Below are 16,635 nucleotides of genomic sequence, written 5' to 3' on the forward strand. Positions count from 1 at the left end.
TCTCCTTTTTCCTTGTGGTTGCCAATAGCTCAGTGCATGGATATGAAGAGGGTTAGATAAGAGACCTGAGCTGGCAGTTTAGGAATCAAGTTCTCTGTATGACTCTTGCAGCAGTGGCTTGTACAAGTGCCATTTAATGAAGTGTCCTTTACTCTTGTGAAGTTTTAGGTTCTGTCTTGGAGGGGTTTCCTCACCTGAGCTTTAGGTGGTTTAAAGTCCTTGGCCCTCTAAAAGCCCCAAGTTGTGTCGGTGTAAAAAAGCAGAGTCCTCAAGGTCTGTTTTCAGGTTTCTGGTGTTGTTTATTATTCGATATCTCAGAATTTTCTCTGCTCCCAGCTGAGGTCCAGACAGCAGCTGGGACACGAGGCGACTGCCCCACAGATGGGATGTTCCCTGACATTTATATAGATAACTACGCATTGGTTATTTACTAGTTTGTGCCAATGCCCAGTGCCCACACTAGAAGTGTCATTTCTACTTTGCTCCAATCCACTCTAACTACTTTGTGCCATCACCACCCCAAAAGATGGAGGATGAGGAAGAAGGAGAAGTACATGAGGTACCACCCAAATTCCACCATCTTGTCCCCATTTACTTCTATTCTATAAATTCTTAAACTACTGAATTCTGTATTGTCTACTGTGCTAAACTACTATTTTCACATCCCGATGGTTTGTAATTCCTTTTGCAATGTTGGAAGCTTTTCCCATGGATTAAAATCAAACCCGGTGTTTTCCTGGGCTCTGTGCCAAGGTCTCCGAGCCCCCTGGAGTGGCTCCACACCCCCCTGTCCAGGCTCAAATTCCCTTCCTCGGGTCCCAGGCCATCCAAGGGGATGTCCTGGACTCCAACAGTTCTGAGCCATGACAATTTTGCCATTGGTTCTCACCTTGCATTGGTTCTCACTTTGCCTGCCCACCCTCACTGCTGTGTGTCTTACACACTTGCAGCGCAGCTCTGCAGACCCTTCCTGATTGCATCATTTGTCAGATGCAGTTTCAGAGGTTGGCATGTCATGGGAAATCTGCCGAACAACTGCTTTTGTTATGTAAGGTCCGAGTGCAGGAGAGATGCTGATGCACAGTCCTGAGATCAAAACAGCCAGCCATGCTCTGTGCTCAACAGTTCAACTCTCTTCTGATACTTTTGGTGCTTTACATCACATAAAGTCACCTACCAGACATGTCCCCAGGCCTATGACAGCGATCTTGTATATTAGATAAGAAAACACCTTGAAGGTTTAGACTTGGAGTATTACAGAATAACAAAAATTGTTCCCTAATGGGAAAGAAGATTTTCTTCTTTTAGAGGAAGAGAGCCCCAGAATTCTGCAGGGAGCAGGGTCAGTCAAGTCAGCTGTGTTCTTCCAAGGCAGCTTTTAATTGTTTTCACCGTCTGGCCTCACATCTTGCTTGCCACTATTGTTTTGCTGATGATGCAGAGTTCTGAGCTACTTCTTTGAGGACGTTCTTAGAGGGAGTTCAGCCTACAATACAGTCACTCCCTCTTCGTTTCACAAGATCAGAGGATGAATTGAATGCACCTTCCCCAACATTATTCAGATTTCATTGTCTCAGTGTGCAGAACAACCTCTGTCTTTTACAGAAGAGTGGAGAGGGTACAATGAATGGCAGAGATGCAGATAAGCCTTTTTTTAAAATTGAGTCAATCTGTATTCTGGCTCTGTAGAAGTTGAAAGCATTAGAGGGGAAAAGAGGATTATGATTTTTTTGTGGGTACTTTAGGTAACATTCAGAGAAAATGAAGAAAAAACACATGAAAATTTATGCACATGGTTTACTCTTCTGATTTATTGTATAAGAAATGCCGTAATTTAGGAATAAATAATGTAAAATATGATAGGAAGTAGAAGTAAGAGGGTGATGTCATTAGCAACTTATTTTCTAAATTCAGCATCCGCTGGATATTTTCTGAATAAACTGAATTTTCTGGATATAAACTGAAATATTTTCTGAAGGACGTATGCTCAACTTGTACATTTCAAATCCTCTAAGTCTGTGGAATGAGGCTGATTTACATACCACTGGAGCATATTGCCTTGAATCTTTGAAGAGATACTCTCTGACTAGGATAAATCTGGAAGGAGGGAAAGAGTTAGACATGATATTGTTTTCTGTTTCTTTACAGTTTGAACAAAAACCCCAAAAGTTTCTCCTTTCTAAATTAACAATTTCTTAAGGTGCAATTCAATAATTTTTTTTCTGACTTCTGTGGACAATGGCAGACAGGGAAATAGAAACATCTTTTTAATCAGAAATAGCTTTGAGCATTAGTATACTAGCAGGAAAAGCTATTATAGGACTTGAAAGGTGAAAGGACTGTTGTTTCAACAAGATGAATTTTCCTGTTTTCTCCTTAGTGTATGCCAAGAGGTTTGAGACCTTTAGATGAAAGGCATTACATTAGTACACATTTATTATTATTATTACTGTAGAAGGGGGAATACAAAGTTTGACAAATCATTAAGTCTGATCTGTTCAGTCTAGTTTTGGAAATATTCTGGCATATATGCCAGACATAAAAGTAACAAGCTTACCTTGAAGTTTTGAGCTACAGAGAGTGTTAAATACAAGTTAGTTTTAACCCTGAGGTTTTACTTGACATTCATACAGGAAAAAATGGCATTTTTATCTGAGTGAGTATTGCAGTATTATACTAGACATTTGGAACTGCAGCTAGAACCTCCAGAAATAGAGCATTAAATATGGTTCAGATTTTTTCTGTTGGTAATGGGAAGACAATTCCCAGCAGAGTCTGTAGGACCCAATTTTTTCTGAGTTTAGGTACCTGTATAATAGATTATGTGACAAACCGTTGTATTTCAGCAACTGAAGAAACCCTAGTTAATAGTCATTAACTTTTGGCATAAGTTGTCGTGAGGTTATTATAAGTATGACCTATTTCAAGTTTAAGATAATCTCAGACATCTTTTAGATGGTAACTGTTGATGGGTATTCATTTTAAAATTATGCCAACTATGCCACATCACAAATATTCCGACAGCAGAAACAATTTACAGGTATGGAAGAGCAAAAAATGCATTTAAAACAGCTCTGTAGGTGATTTTTATCATGGAACACCAAGATAGAAAATGACCATTCATTTCTTATTACAAGAAATTACATATGTAATAAACATGAAAGTAATGTCACGCATATTTTAGGAATTGGAAGTGTAGGTTAAGCGAACACAGCAAGAAATTCTTGGATCAAAATGTATAGTGAAAAAAGAGGAAGAAGATCTAAGTGTAGTCGAAGAGAGAAATTCACACCAAGAAAAGGAAATCCTGCATAAAGCAGGTAAGGTGCTCATTAATGTCATTCTGAAGTACTTCCCATGTTAGTAGTCACTGATACTGGAAATTTTGCAAGTTATTTATGCTACTTGAAATGTAAATTTTGGTACCACAGAAGATATGGGAACTACATTGAATTCCCGAAGCAAAGCTGTTAATAAAGTAGATGAACTGAAACATTAAATAATGCAGCTGCAGCAAATGACTTGGACCAAAGAGAGTCGGAAAAAGAGCAACTCTGAAGTGCAAGAGCTTTAACAGGTGATTTGCTCTTAAATATTCAAAGACATGGCATACCAAAAATACTGAAATCAACATAGGTTTTTTTTTATAAGATTGATGTCTTTATTGGACAGGAGCCAATCCGATAAGATTCCCCGATCTCTTAGGTCATTCAGTTCAACACTGATTTGTGTTCATTACCTGAAGTACATGAGTTTCTGCAAAGACAGCAAAAGAGCTACAGACATCCTTGGGCTAGACCAGGGTGTAGTGTTCAACTGCTTCTGTAACCTAATCTTTACAGAGAGCAACGTATAAGGCAGACTTTCTCTGCTGAAGTCAAGTTGGAATACTGATCTGTTTATTTTGAAATACAGAAAATAGTTATTCTGAAAAGCTGTGCAGAAATTATAGCAGGAATAAACTCAGTAAAGTCAGCTGTTCAGCCCTGAATATTTTCTATACTTTTTAGTTCTCTTAAACTATTGTTAAGCTACCATTCAGGAAGATTAGACTTGGCATCAGTCAGCAGATAGTCTACTGTACTTTTTTGCAGGACTAAAGTTGTCCTTGAGGCAGCCTGTGTGGTTGGAAGTGAGTTACACATCCAAGCTCAAACCAGAACAAGCAAAAACCCCCAAATCATTCCTACACTGCAGGAATGATTGGAATGAGTCTCAGGAATGAGACTTACCATCCTGAATCAGTACAGTTCTGCATTTTTAACTAAAATAAAGCAAATATTTTTCAATGGAGTATTACCACGTAAATAGCATTTTCACTACAAAATATATTACTGTGACCCCAGAGTTCTATCCTGGGGGTTTTTTTTTGGACAGTTATGTCTAGTGTGTTTTATAGACTATGGAAACTATAGCTGTTCACAAGGAGGGTATGAATAAAGGAGAACGTTCTTTGTAAAATCAAGCATCAGTCCAATAAGGAAAAGATTTGTCTAAAGGAATAGCTGATAAAAGGAGTGGTAGATAATGTAATGAAGGATACAAAGGAAATTAGGCCAGTCTAAAACTTCATGGTATCTGAAAAAAAAAAAAAAAAGGAAGAAAAGAAGAAAAAGCAAAAAAAAAGCAGAATGTAGGAATATTCTTCTATTGATGGTTGCTTTAATTCATCTGGTTTTAATCTTATTGGTCACAGAAACATCATTTGAATTATACTCACTGTAGGCACTTTAAATTAACATAAAATGCCAGGATTTTCTTTGTACAGAAAAAAACCCCCAAAAACAGGAAAAGAAAAGAAAAAAGGTCTGACTAATGTATTTCTGGGAAAAGCTCCAAAGGGAGGAAGGTGAATTTATCCTTGATGTAAATGGCATTCTAAGCAATACTTGTCCTTGCATGCTTTGCATGTGGCAGTTGGAGTGTTTTATATATGATCCTTCCTGAAGAAGAATGTATTGTGGAACGTATGATTTCCAAGTTAAATTTTTATGGAACACTGCTGGGAAATACTCAGATAAATTGATTTAATCAGAATTTTCTAGTGTTTAGTCAGAGGATCTAATTCTGCAATGTGTTGGTAAATTAATTCAGACTGCATGTGTTATCAATGAAATGACAACTATTTACAAATATATGCATACATACATACATATATATGTCCTTATTTAACTTTAGTCAGAAAGAAGGCTCATCTTCTTGTAGATCTAAACATCCTACCTGAGCAATATCTTTTTTCCAGTGTGTTTTAAGTGGTTAAGCTGGGGTTTTTTTGTTGTTGTTGTTGTTGATACGCATTAGCAGCAATTGGCTTAAGAGATCCTTCAAAGAATTTCACTTTCATCAGAGCTGCTGTCTGTGACTGAATCCTTTGGCTTTAGGAAATCTGCAGTCTCTAATGTTCCTGTGCAGTAGGAACCTAAACGTGAGCTGAATTCTATTCAGAGGGAGGATAACCTTGAAACACGTGTTCAGTTTTAAGCATGTGCTTTAGTGACTAGTGGAGCTCACAAGTCAGTGTATATTTAAGTGATTTGCCAAATTTGAGCATGAGCTAAGGGGGAAGTTGGTTTCTGACTCCTAATGACTTCAGTCTTCATCTAAGATACTCTAGAGAGAAAAAGAAGATTAATTTCAACAGTTTGTAGAATGGGACAATCAGACTACTGGCCAGGTGGTTTCTAGACCCTTCTTGGTGCTATGAAGGAACTTCTACCCATTTTCTGCAATTAACGCTGCTATAACTTTTTGAGCTCAGTGTTTACTTGAGAATAATCAAACACTTGCTGACAAGTTGTGAAGTCAAAAAAAAATCAAGCAGCTACTGTCCCCTAAATGTTGAGCTTCATAGTACCTGCCCAGTCTTAGAGGCTAGGAATTGTGTTTAGTGCTTGCCAAAAGAAATAATTTCCATGAAATTGCTGGAGTTAATACATTTGTACAATCTTATTTCTCAAAATTGAATCCAGGTGAGGGACATAGTTACACTAGTGAAGCCTTATGGAAATGACTTTGCCTTTTATATGGTGTATTCTACTTATTATTAGCTTGTCCAGGTATTCTTAAAATTATGCCATGCTGAAGCTCTTCATGTGAGTCAGATTGAATTTAAGTATTAAACATATCATACTTTAGAAAAAAAAAGGCATAGTAGTAGACTTTTATTTTTCATAGACAATAAATATTATTGCTTATAATAATATCTTCTTAGAGATTCATTTTCATTTAATAAAAAAATACTGAGTAAAACAAAATTACAATTTTTTTTTCGTTATTGATACTGTTTACATCCTCTCATTCAACTAAGGTCTGTAACAGCTCTTAAGGAAGTGTAATGTCTATTTTTCCAGATGGAAAAATTAAGATACATAGAATAAAGTCAGTTGACAGAGTTGAAGTGGGAATGTTACACCTGATCTTCATGTTTTAATCAAAAAGACAGTTATATCTGCTCCTTTTTTATTTTTGAACCTTAATACCACTCAAGGCAAAACAGTCTGACTCTGTATGCTGTACAGTTCTACACTTAGGGAAGCTTTGAGTAGAAGATTAGGATAATGTGAACTGTATTGTTTCACACTAATATTAGAAAGAACCAAACCAAAATGTTTATACATTTTAAATTAAATAACACGAGTGACATTAAGTGACAGTAGCATGAACTATTGTGTACACAGCTGTATTATCTAGGTTAATGTAAAAGAAATGTGTTATTTTTCATGGTGCATGTTTTGTCCAAGGTATTGGATGCTCCTGTCTTTTTTTTTTTTTTTTTTTTTTTTTTTTTTTTTTTTTTTTAATTTTAGGAGCTCCAGACACAGCTAGATGAATTCAAAAGAAAATCTGAGTGTGAACTAAAGCAACTAGAGAAAGAGAAAGAAGTTCTAACTGGGAAACTTCAAAACTCTTCACTTGAGGTAAACTGGGCATAAATATAATGCAGTAATAAAATGTCTCTTCATTTTTCACCCCATCTGAGAGATTCTGGATTAGATTTTAATGCTATTTGTTGTGTCTACCACTCAATAAAATATGCAAGGACTCTAGATAGAAATAGCAGAAATAGCTGCTTCTAAATATCTGTGAAGATTTTGACAAGCCTATTTATTTCATACATTACTCTTCAGAGATGTGCTAAGGTGAGAAGTTTGGCTATATCAAGGTTGCAGAGTGACTCTGTTTGTTTGTTTACAGGACAAAGTGAGATTAGAATCTTCCTTACAACTCCTGTTAACTTTCTGATTTTTTTTAATGCATAGAGATGTATCTTCACTGATTCTAACCAGTTTTCATTTCCCTCAAGTTCAGTGGGAGTTTGCATGGCAACAGCTTTGCAAAAGGTGAAGACCTAGATCTTCTTCAGCAGACATTTGTAGACTCTCAGTGGCCATAATGAGCTCTCGTTAAGTGTTTAAAGACAGAGGAAGGACAGATAGGCTTATCAGGAGGCTGTGCAAAAGGTTGTCCTCTCTTTACTGCCTCCACTTTCTCACATGCTGTTAGTACCCCTTGGTGTGCATGTTCCAGCAATCAGGGCATGTGTTGTGCTCATTTACAATAAACAATGCCTGGTTTTTCTCCCATCTGTGCCATGCTGGCTGTACTAGTTATGATTGCAGCATAGGCTTTTCTTCATTTCTCCTGTAAAACATATTTATACATTCTGATTTCAAACAGTGACATCCTGACATTCTATCTATTTCCCAGTCTTTAAAACACAGAACTTAAGTGTAGTTTAATATACAGTTTAAAATGCAGAATTTAAGTGTAGTTTAATGTTCTGAAATTTCTGGCTATTTTTAAGTTTCACTACACATTTCTGCCTGCCACTGTTTCCTACAGATTATTCTCTGAGAGAATTTCAGGTCAATCCAGTCTGCGTTGGCCTATTCAGAGTGAAAAGTTTATGACCTGAAGGTTTATTCCTCAGGTTTTGCAGGAATGCAAAAAATAAGGTCATGGGTCATCAGATTACTTTTCTGAAATCACATGTTCAGAACAGTAAAATATGAAAGAAACTTCTGTTTCCTAGCTGCTCATCCACTCACATCACAAGATCATGGTAAATTAGCAAAGAGTGGTGGAAAATATAGCCAATATAAAAATAAACATAAATAATATCAAGTAGTACACAGCATGCCATACATTATGTTGACAGTGTCGTGATAAATATGAATAGGTACACTAAGAAACATTTTATTGTATCTTAGAATCTGACTGCTGTCAAAGAGAAGGAAATGCCCCATTTAAAGAGAAATTTTGCATTTTTCTTGATTAGTCACAAGGATACTTTCTGAAGTAATTGCTTGGTAGTATTGCCAGGGTAGTGAAGTTGTTTCATCTTGTAACAGTTTCCTGCTATAGGTACATGAATATTCACAGCCAAGAAAGCACCATTTACTATATAATGTTATGTTTCACTGAGGGCATGTTTCCCATCTGGGAACCTTTGCAATGGCTCAGCCCAGAGCTTCCGCCTCAAAGGTTAGGTAATGTGCTGTTACTAATCCAGTTCTAACCTGGATACAATTTCAGATCTAAAAATAGCTTCCTTGGCTGCCTAAGACCCGTTTTTGGTTGGGCTGACATAGCTGGAGCATTATGCAGAGTAGACAGAAGCATGATAATTTCATCTCTCTGGGGTTGCACTTCAAAGTGGCAGTATTTCTGTATTAATAAGATTTTTATGGATAAAGAAATCAGACTTGCCATCAGACTGTTTGGTCATTTGGAAGGAAGGATGTGAGATCCTTTGTGGGTTGAATGCTAATTCATTAGGGCCCTCCAGTTCCTTGGTTTTGAACTACAGGATCTCTTCTGTATGTGTTAATGGATCTTGGTGCCACAATATTATAAAAATATGAAGCTATTAGAAAGTGTCCATAGGATGGCTACAGAGATGGTGAAGGGTGTTGAGGGGAAGCTGTATGAGGAGCAGCTGATGTCACTTGGTCTGTTCAGCCTGGAGGAGACCGAGGGGACACCTCACTGCAGTCCAGAACCTCCTCATGGAGGGGCAGACACTGATTTCTTCTCTCTGGTGACCAGTGACAAGACCCAGGGGAATGGCCTGAAGTTGTGTCAGATGAGGTTTAGGTTGGATATTAGAGGTAGGTTTTTCTCCCAGAGGGTGGTTGGGCACTGGAACAGTTTGTCCAGGGAATTGGTCACAGCATCAAACCTGGCAGAATTCAAGGAGCGTTCAGCCAGTGCTCTCAGGCACATGGTGTCACCCCTTGGTGCTGTGTAGGGCCAGGAGTTGAGCTTCTGTGATCCTTGTGGGCTCCTTCCAACTCAGAATATTCTATGATTCTGTTCTATTCTGGAATTGGAAGATACAGAAAATGGAAGTGCAAACATCAGTTTGTCATGATACATCTTTGAACAATGCTAGCACAGCAATGCCCAGAATTTTTATGGATCTTGACGATTCCACCAAATAGCAGCCAAAGAACACAGTCAGGAATTCCTATGGTCAGGAATTACAGTTTACTTTGAACTTAATTGAAGTAACTCTGGAATAAGCCAAAACAACCCAGTAAAATAAAATTACTTTTGTTTTCTTTTTACTTCTTATGCCATATTACTGTTTATGTTATGTTAGGTAATGTTTGCATCTCTGAGATCAATTTATGCAAAAAATTTACTTTTATAAATAAATTTTTATTCACAAAAGTGAATTATTAATGGAATTAAAGTACCGTTTCTTCAAGAACTTTTGTTTTCCAGCAGGAGGACATTATAAAACACAAAATCCCACTGTGTTGCTGCTTTGTTAATAATCAAAACATCCAAATAGATTCTGAACTGATTTGAGTTGGCATAGTTTCATTTGCTTAAATGCTGCTTTACTTTTTCATTTGCTTTTTTAAATGCTGCAACTTAAGCAAATTGAGAGTCTGGCTATCTTTTTAGAAGTCAAGAAGTGCAGAAAAAAAAAAAAAAAGAACTTGGGCACTGCAAAACATTCCAGAGAAGGATTTTTCACTGGTGGATTTGAAAGCCTTTTTAATTGCAAGACAGGAGGAGGAAACCTGATAGGATGGAAATGTTTGTTTCTTAACCAGTATCTTAGAAGTACCAGGATTCATGAGAAATGTGTTTGTATGCCTGATACATTTCTGTAGGGCTTTCCCCCTTAATTACTGAAAAATAATGGCTTTAAAACTACTTTTCCATCTGATTTCTTATTAATTGTGTTCCTAGCTTAGCCTGTTTCTAGCTAGTATGATCTTTTGTTTCATGTTAGAAGTGCTTTGCGCCAGTAATTGTCTGTGAAGAGTTGGGGAAGTTTATAAAGTTGTGACCACAGATGAAGTTTATGAAGGCCTCTTTTCATCTTTCCTGTCTAGATGATCAACTTGATTAAGAAGTGTTCCAAGTAACATTTTTCCTGTTTCAAATTTTTCTGTTATAAAATATACAGCCTATTCTTCTGACACATTTTTTTCAGTCCCTTTATTTTCAGGAAGCCCATAAAAAAATGCATACTTGAGTGTAGTGATGCTAATGCGTATTGTGTCAGCTGATAGGAGGGACTCTACAGCAATAAGTCTTTCACATCAAAGGTTAGTTTTATAAGGAACTGCAGTATCTAAAAACTTCAGTGCTTTTTTGTGTAGGAAAACATCAGCTTGAGTTCAATACGTGCAAAGACAAAGTAGATTTTTTCACCTGTAACCAGAAACCAAAGTTCCCCTTTGATTGAATCTTACAATTTACCACATATTTCTTTAAAAAGTAATTTAAAAAATTCCATTATCTCTTGAAACAAAAGTACGGTTGGCAAGTGGTTCTGGCATCTGCCTATTCTTGGAGTGTATCCAGGCCACAGACAGATCCCATTACACAGATATATTAAAGACAATTAATGTTTTTCATTACGGATAGTATTTGGCAATTATTCTTCACTAGCTTGATCAGACAATATTTTTGTGTGTTTCATTGGATGACACAACAGAAGAAGCCAAGAAACAACTGGATGAATAGTGCTCTTAAATTCAGTTTGAGGCAGATGAAGCTAGGTGCTCTTTCAAATTAAATATATAAGTTTTGTTGGATAGCTGCAGCAGAGCCTTAGGCCTGTCTTCTGGTTTGTGTCATATTATTGTGCAAATTGAACTATGGATTGCATGTATGAGATGGAGACGATTTGAAATTTTTAAAAGCCCTTGATGAGCAACAGACAGTTTATGCAAAAAGGTTGTCATTCTTCACTGAAAAAGGAGCACAAAACAAGCATCTTGCTATTTTTCATAGCGCAACACAAGCTCATAAAATGTAGTCAACTTTACATAATCCCTCTCCATTGTGAATGTAGCCATTAATCTTATCCTGCTGACTTACTTTTCTGGAAGGTGGCTCAGCTGAAGCAAATATTAGAACAACAGGCAAATAATTTCAAGGAGTCACTGAAGAAACATAATCTACAGTCCAACAAAGAAAAAGAGAAGCTTTTGCAGGATCTTCAAAACACAATTAAAGAAAACCAAAACGTTAAACTGCAGTTGGAGGCATCACATCAAAAAGTCTTAAAAATGCTGGAGAAAAGCAAGAATCAGGAACTCAAGGTCAGTTTACTACATAGTAATGTAAAAAAAATTTTTTAGAAAAAATTATATTTTCGGGGTAAACCATCTAAGTGAGATCCAATTATCAAAACTCAGTTACCTCCAATTAGTTTAATGATGGGTTGCTATTGCTGCACATAATGAATTATTCTGTGGTTTTGAAACCTTATCATCAGGCTGGGAGGTGTGGTTTGGTTGGTGGTTTGTGGAATTTTTGTTTCATTTTTGTATAATTTCAACTTAGACTACAGTGTGAATATAATATATCCTGCAGTTAGGCTGCAATGAATACAAGCTCCTTTATCTGTGCACCTGCTTCAGAAATACAAGGGAATTCCTGAGTGTATTAATAACAAGATTCAGGTTTATTATTTTTCATCTGTGATTAATTTATACATAAATACTTTAGAAAAATCTAATAGACACATATAGTGATGTGTATTGCCTTATATACCTTCAAGAAATCAATTCAGTAAGTGGATAACCAAAGCTTTTAAAGGTTCAAGTGAGTTAATTTCAGTGACAGAATGTTAATGCAATATACTGAAGTTCTAGACTGTTGCTCTCTGAGAAAAAATCAACTTGGAAAATGTACATGTGGTTGTGACATGGAGTTCAGATGTCCCTATTGGTTCCCACAGCCTAAAGAACTTTATGAAACATAGGTAATAAAACCACCCTAAGTAGAATTTAATATCTTGTTTATATATTCCTAATAAAATTCCAGTTTTGACAAAACCAAGCTGAAGGAAGTGAGTTGCTAAGAATGAAACTGAGGACAGGAGTTGCTTTCAGAACCACTACAGAGCCACTGCTCCATCATTTACAGTGTACCAGCAGTACTTCTAATGACAGTGGAAGCGTGACCCAACAATGACACAAGGAAAGATAGGCACCTTTTTCTGACACACTGTGATAACTAATGACAAACAGGTCCATTCTGGGAGGCTTTGTATGTTGAATAATAAAACTTTCTGTCTTATGTCAAATAGTGCAAAGATACCAGTGTTATTATTTCATCATGCACAACAAATCTAAGAAGCAATACACATAATTCATCTTGTACCTATTAAGTGTTAATTTTTCACTTCAGCTCATTTTTATGTTTGCATAGATAATATGTCTTATAAAGTGGTGATGAAAAAGTAAAGTTCTGCAATGAAAGGCCAGATTCATCCTAGTATTACAGGTAAAACAACAAGCTGAAAAATAGGCTCCAACTACTTTGTTTTCGGGGGGACTTTTGCTTACAGGAGGCAGAAGAACGTTTGAAAAAGGAATTTAATGAGACTATCAAGATCCAACATCAGTCTCATAGACTGGAAATACAAACCTTGGAAGAGAAAGCAAAGAAAGAATTACATTATGAACTTGAGCAGATACAGAAGCAGCAAACCCTGTTGCTAGGTATAGTGTCTCATGTCATGCACAGTTCCTACTGCTTGATTATATATATGCTGAGAACCACTGATTTTCATCCCATTCATTTTCTTTCTCATCTTCTGGGATCTCAGGTCTTTGTTAATCTTCTTTTTCATACCCTGCAATTTCAACAATATAGACTTAATATTCTTTGTTAACCAAGCCCTCAATTGTCAGCAGCAAAATGTTGCTGAGAGAGTAGTCTGGTGTGGAACATTCAAGTATGTAATATTGGGTATATTCAACTGGAAAATTATAGTTAGTTTATATGACTTCATTCTTTTTTTCAATGTTGAGATGAATTATTATATGTCTGTTCAGGGCTGTTCTTTAGAGTTCAGCAGTGGAGATCAGTTGCTTCTTATGTACTGTTTAGTCAGTTTAAAAGGTGCCCTAAATTGTTTAGAACTAAACAGAACACTGCACTAGGAAGATGCATAATATCACCAGGTTTAATCTCAGGGTATTAAAGCTCATCTATACTTTTTTTTATTTAAATAAAGAATAATTTGAAAGCCTTTTACATACAAACTGAATTTTATTCTTGGGGCTTTTTACACCAGTAATTAAAATTTGCTTGAAAGTTTTCTTGCTCTCTTACTATACTTTCAATAGATCGATTCTCTACTTCAAGAAAAATTGTAGGGAGACAACAGAGAAAAAACCTTTTTTCTTCTTGTACTTGAAAAACCTGTACCTAATATACACAAAAGTTGCAGTAGATGACAGATGAGCTTACATAAGCATTATACTTCTCTAACACAACAACCAGAGCTCTCCTCTGTCTGCCTTACAGCCCTCTAAAAAACACCAGTGGAATAAACAAGGAAGATGAGGGGTGCTCCACTAAAGTTCAAGATTAGAAGACACAGTAGTGACGATGTAGTCTGCAATACAACTGCCACAGAATTACCTCTCTGACTCTGATCTTGCTCATTGCTTTTGTAGCTCCATATCATCTTACTATTGCTCAGCTGTTGCCTCTCTAGTAATAGGAGGCCATTATGCTTAATGGGGAAGGAGTTGAGGAGCAAAGCAAAATGTAATGTATTAATGTTTTCATCTACATTCCTTGTATCTAGCTTTCCTGTCCAGCTGGCCTCTGACTGCTGAAATGATTGTCTGTCTGATTGTTACTAGGATCTCTAAGGACAGAACTCTCTGAGCAACAGACATCATGCACAAACCTAAAGAAACAAATAGAAGAACTACAAATGGAGCTGAGGAGTGTGAGGACACTGAAGAAGCAGCAGGCAAGGGACCAGTTTGTACCTCATTACAATGTTATGTTTAGCAAAAGCAATAGTATCAAATTTCTCTCTCCAGTGATGATAAAATTATACAGTCTCTTCCAGAAATGGAATGGATTTTCTGCCTTTATATCTCGCTTTAAATGTTTATAATTTTTTCCCTACGGGCAGGCTTTTTCCTTTCCAATTAAAGATCAGAATCTACAAAAGAAGTAAATGAATGAATGTTACAATAAAATAAATTCTGTGGAGACTGTAGAATATATTCAGGAGATTTTGATCACTGATTTTGTCTTGCATGTATATAGCATGGCACACATAATTTAAAAATCATATCACAAAAATTCAATGCACACAGTTACAGGAGGATGTTAACATTAAAAATAAGAGGCAGTGAATAACTGAATTTGGCCTTTTTCTTAGGAAGGAAGTAGCCAAAACCAGATCAGATCTCTTCATGGTGAACTGGAAAAATGTCAGAGTGAAATTTCTGAACTCAAGAAAGAGAATTTACTTTTGAAGGACACAATGGAGCTACTCAGTGCTGAATTGGAGTCACAGAAGCAAGAAGCTGCGCAGCTTCAGGATAGAGATAAACAGCATAGAAGGTTTGCTTTGAATTCACACTTGACAGTGTTATCTAGAGATTCAATAATAATACCACTGTGAGAGGGGTTCTCAGTGAGATGCATGTCAGAATCTTTCCTCTCTAAAGTGCTAATTTTGGAAGCTAGAAATTCTGCAAAAGACTTAGTTAATTTCACATTTTCCTCCAGCCATAATAGATGCATTTGAACTAATTGTTCATTATATGTCACAGAAAAGTATGTCTAGTGTATCCCCACAGGAGTGACCTGAGAAAATGTGCATAATGTCAGCCTTTCAAAGGCACTGGAAGACATAAATCCCAAACTCACCAACGAGCTATTTAAAAAATACAGAAGTCTCTGAGAATAAATATCAAGTCTACATAGTCTCTGTAGCTGAAACCAATGGACTGTTAATTCCAAAGGGGACACTTGAGAATGCCATATATACCCTGTAAGAGTTTGCTTTGGCTGTAGCAGCCAGCTTTGCACAGGGGAAGTAAGGGCAGTGCCACTGGATACTGACAGTGCCTCTGGGCTGATGGTGAGCCTGGCACTGTGAGGGGCACAGGAGGGGCAAGGTGACTTGAGTCTTGGCCATCTTGCAGAAGGTAAACCATGTCTCAGTGTAGCCACAGGCTCACCACATGTGGTGCAAATGGATCTTCCATTTCTGTGCAGAAAAAGTGCAAAATCCCAGGATCAATAAGGATGGAAAAGACCTCTGAGATCATTGAGACCAACCTGTGACCAAACACCACCATGTCAACTAGACCATGGCACTGGTGCCACCATCAGTCTTTCCTTAAACACATCTGGGCAGCCCATTCCAATTCTAATCGCCCTTCCTTTGAAGAAATTCTTCCTAATATCCAACCTAAACCTCCCCTGACATAACTTACAAAGGAGGAAAGACTGGGTTCACTGCCCACTGCATTTGTATGGCTGTTGAATCCTCTAAAATTTCTGGATGAACATACTTAACTTTGCAGAGAGACTGAGAGATCTGGTGTGTGAGAACCTTTCAATTCAATTTTGCAATGGTGTAGAATGTATTCCCCTAACTACACAAGCTGTATATATAAAAGGATTTCTGATGAGTGTGCCCTTAAAGGAATCTTTAAAATTATGCCCCATGTAGTCCAGAGAAAAGCACTCAATGGATAGAATATGTCTCTGTAGACTGTCAGAGTGGCCAGAGTAATTCCATTCCTGTCTACCAGTCAGTAGATATTCAAAGAATGAGTAACTTTTTTTTTTTTTTTTTTTTTTTTTTTTTTTTGCCATTACACTCTTTGGAGAGTTACTTCAAAGTGAATTTCATTTCAAGCTTTTGAAGCAAGATCAACAGAGAGAATTGCAAACCAGAGAGTTTCATTAATGCCCTCAAGCTACCTTGAAGGAATTTTGAGCCTCTGTTCATGAAGAGAAGAATTATTCACGTGTCAGCAATGAGGTCTAAAAGGCCTCAAATTCTAAGGCTGCTGGGCTGGAGGATTTTCTTTACAGGGAATAAATGGTGTAGCTCTACTACAGTAAGCATTCGGGAAGGAAACATTAATGGAAATTATGTAATGAGAAATCCTGCAAATAACCAGAGGTAGGACCAAAGCAGTGGGGTGGATGGAGGCACCTGATACAGGCTGCTCTGAAATTAACCCATGGAAGACCTGAAACTTGCAGCTCTCATTTTGTTTTTGCAGGACTGATAATTCTGTAGGAGAATGGTTACATTGATGCATATAAGTAACTGCTGTTTTTAACAATAGTGATCCTATCCTATGCCAGTTTGGGTTTTGTTTTGTT

At 36.9% G+C, this 16,635-nt stretch overlaps 1 protein-coding gene across 1 annotated transcript in view; it reads left to right on the forward strand.

Annotated features, from left to right (window-relative positions):
• Positions 1–16,635, forward strand: part of FAM184B (family with sequence similarity 184 member B) — a 37,147-nt gene that overhangs the window by 13,994 nt on the left and 6,518 nt on the right. The window contains exons 3-7 of the mRNA XM_066317189.1: positions 6,807–6,917; positions 11,358–11,570; positions 12,824–12,977; positions 14,133–14,245; positions 14,666–14,850. Of these exons, the coding sequence (XP_066173286.1) occupies positions 6,807–6,917; positions 11,358–11,570; positions 12,824–12,977; positions 14,133–14,245; positions 14,666–14,850 (776 nt within the window). The remainder of the gene's footprint in view (positions 1–6,806; positions 6,918–11,357; positions 11,571–12,823; positions 12,978–14,132; positions 14,246–14,665; positions 14,851–16,635) is intronic.

The sequence above is a fragment of the Sylvia atricapilla genome, chromosome 4 (assembly GCF_009819655.1).
Source record: "Sylvia atricapilla isolate bSylAtr1 chromosome 4, bSylAtr1.pri, whole genome shotgun sequence".
Classification (NCBI taxonomy): domain Eukaryota; kingdom Metazoa; phylum Chordata; class Aves; order Passeriformes; family Sylviidae; genus Sylvia; species Sylvia atricapilla.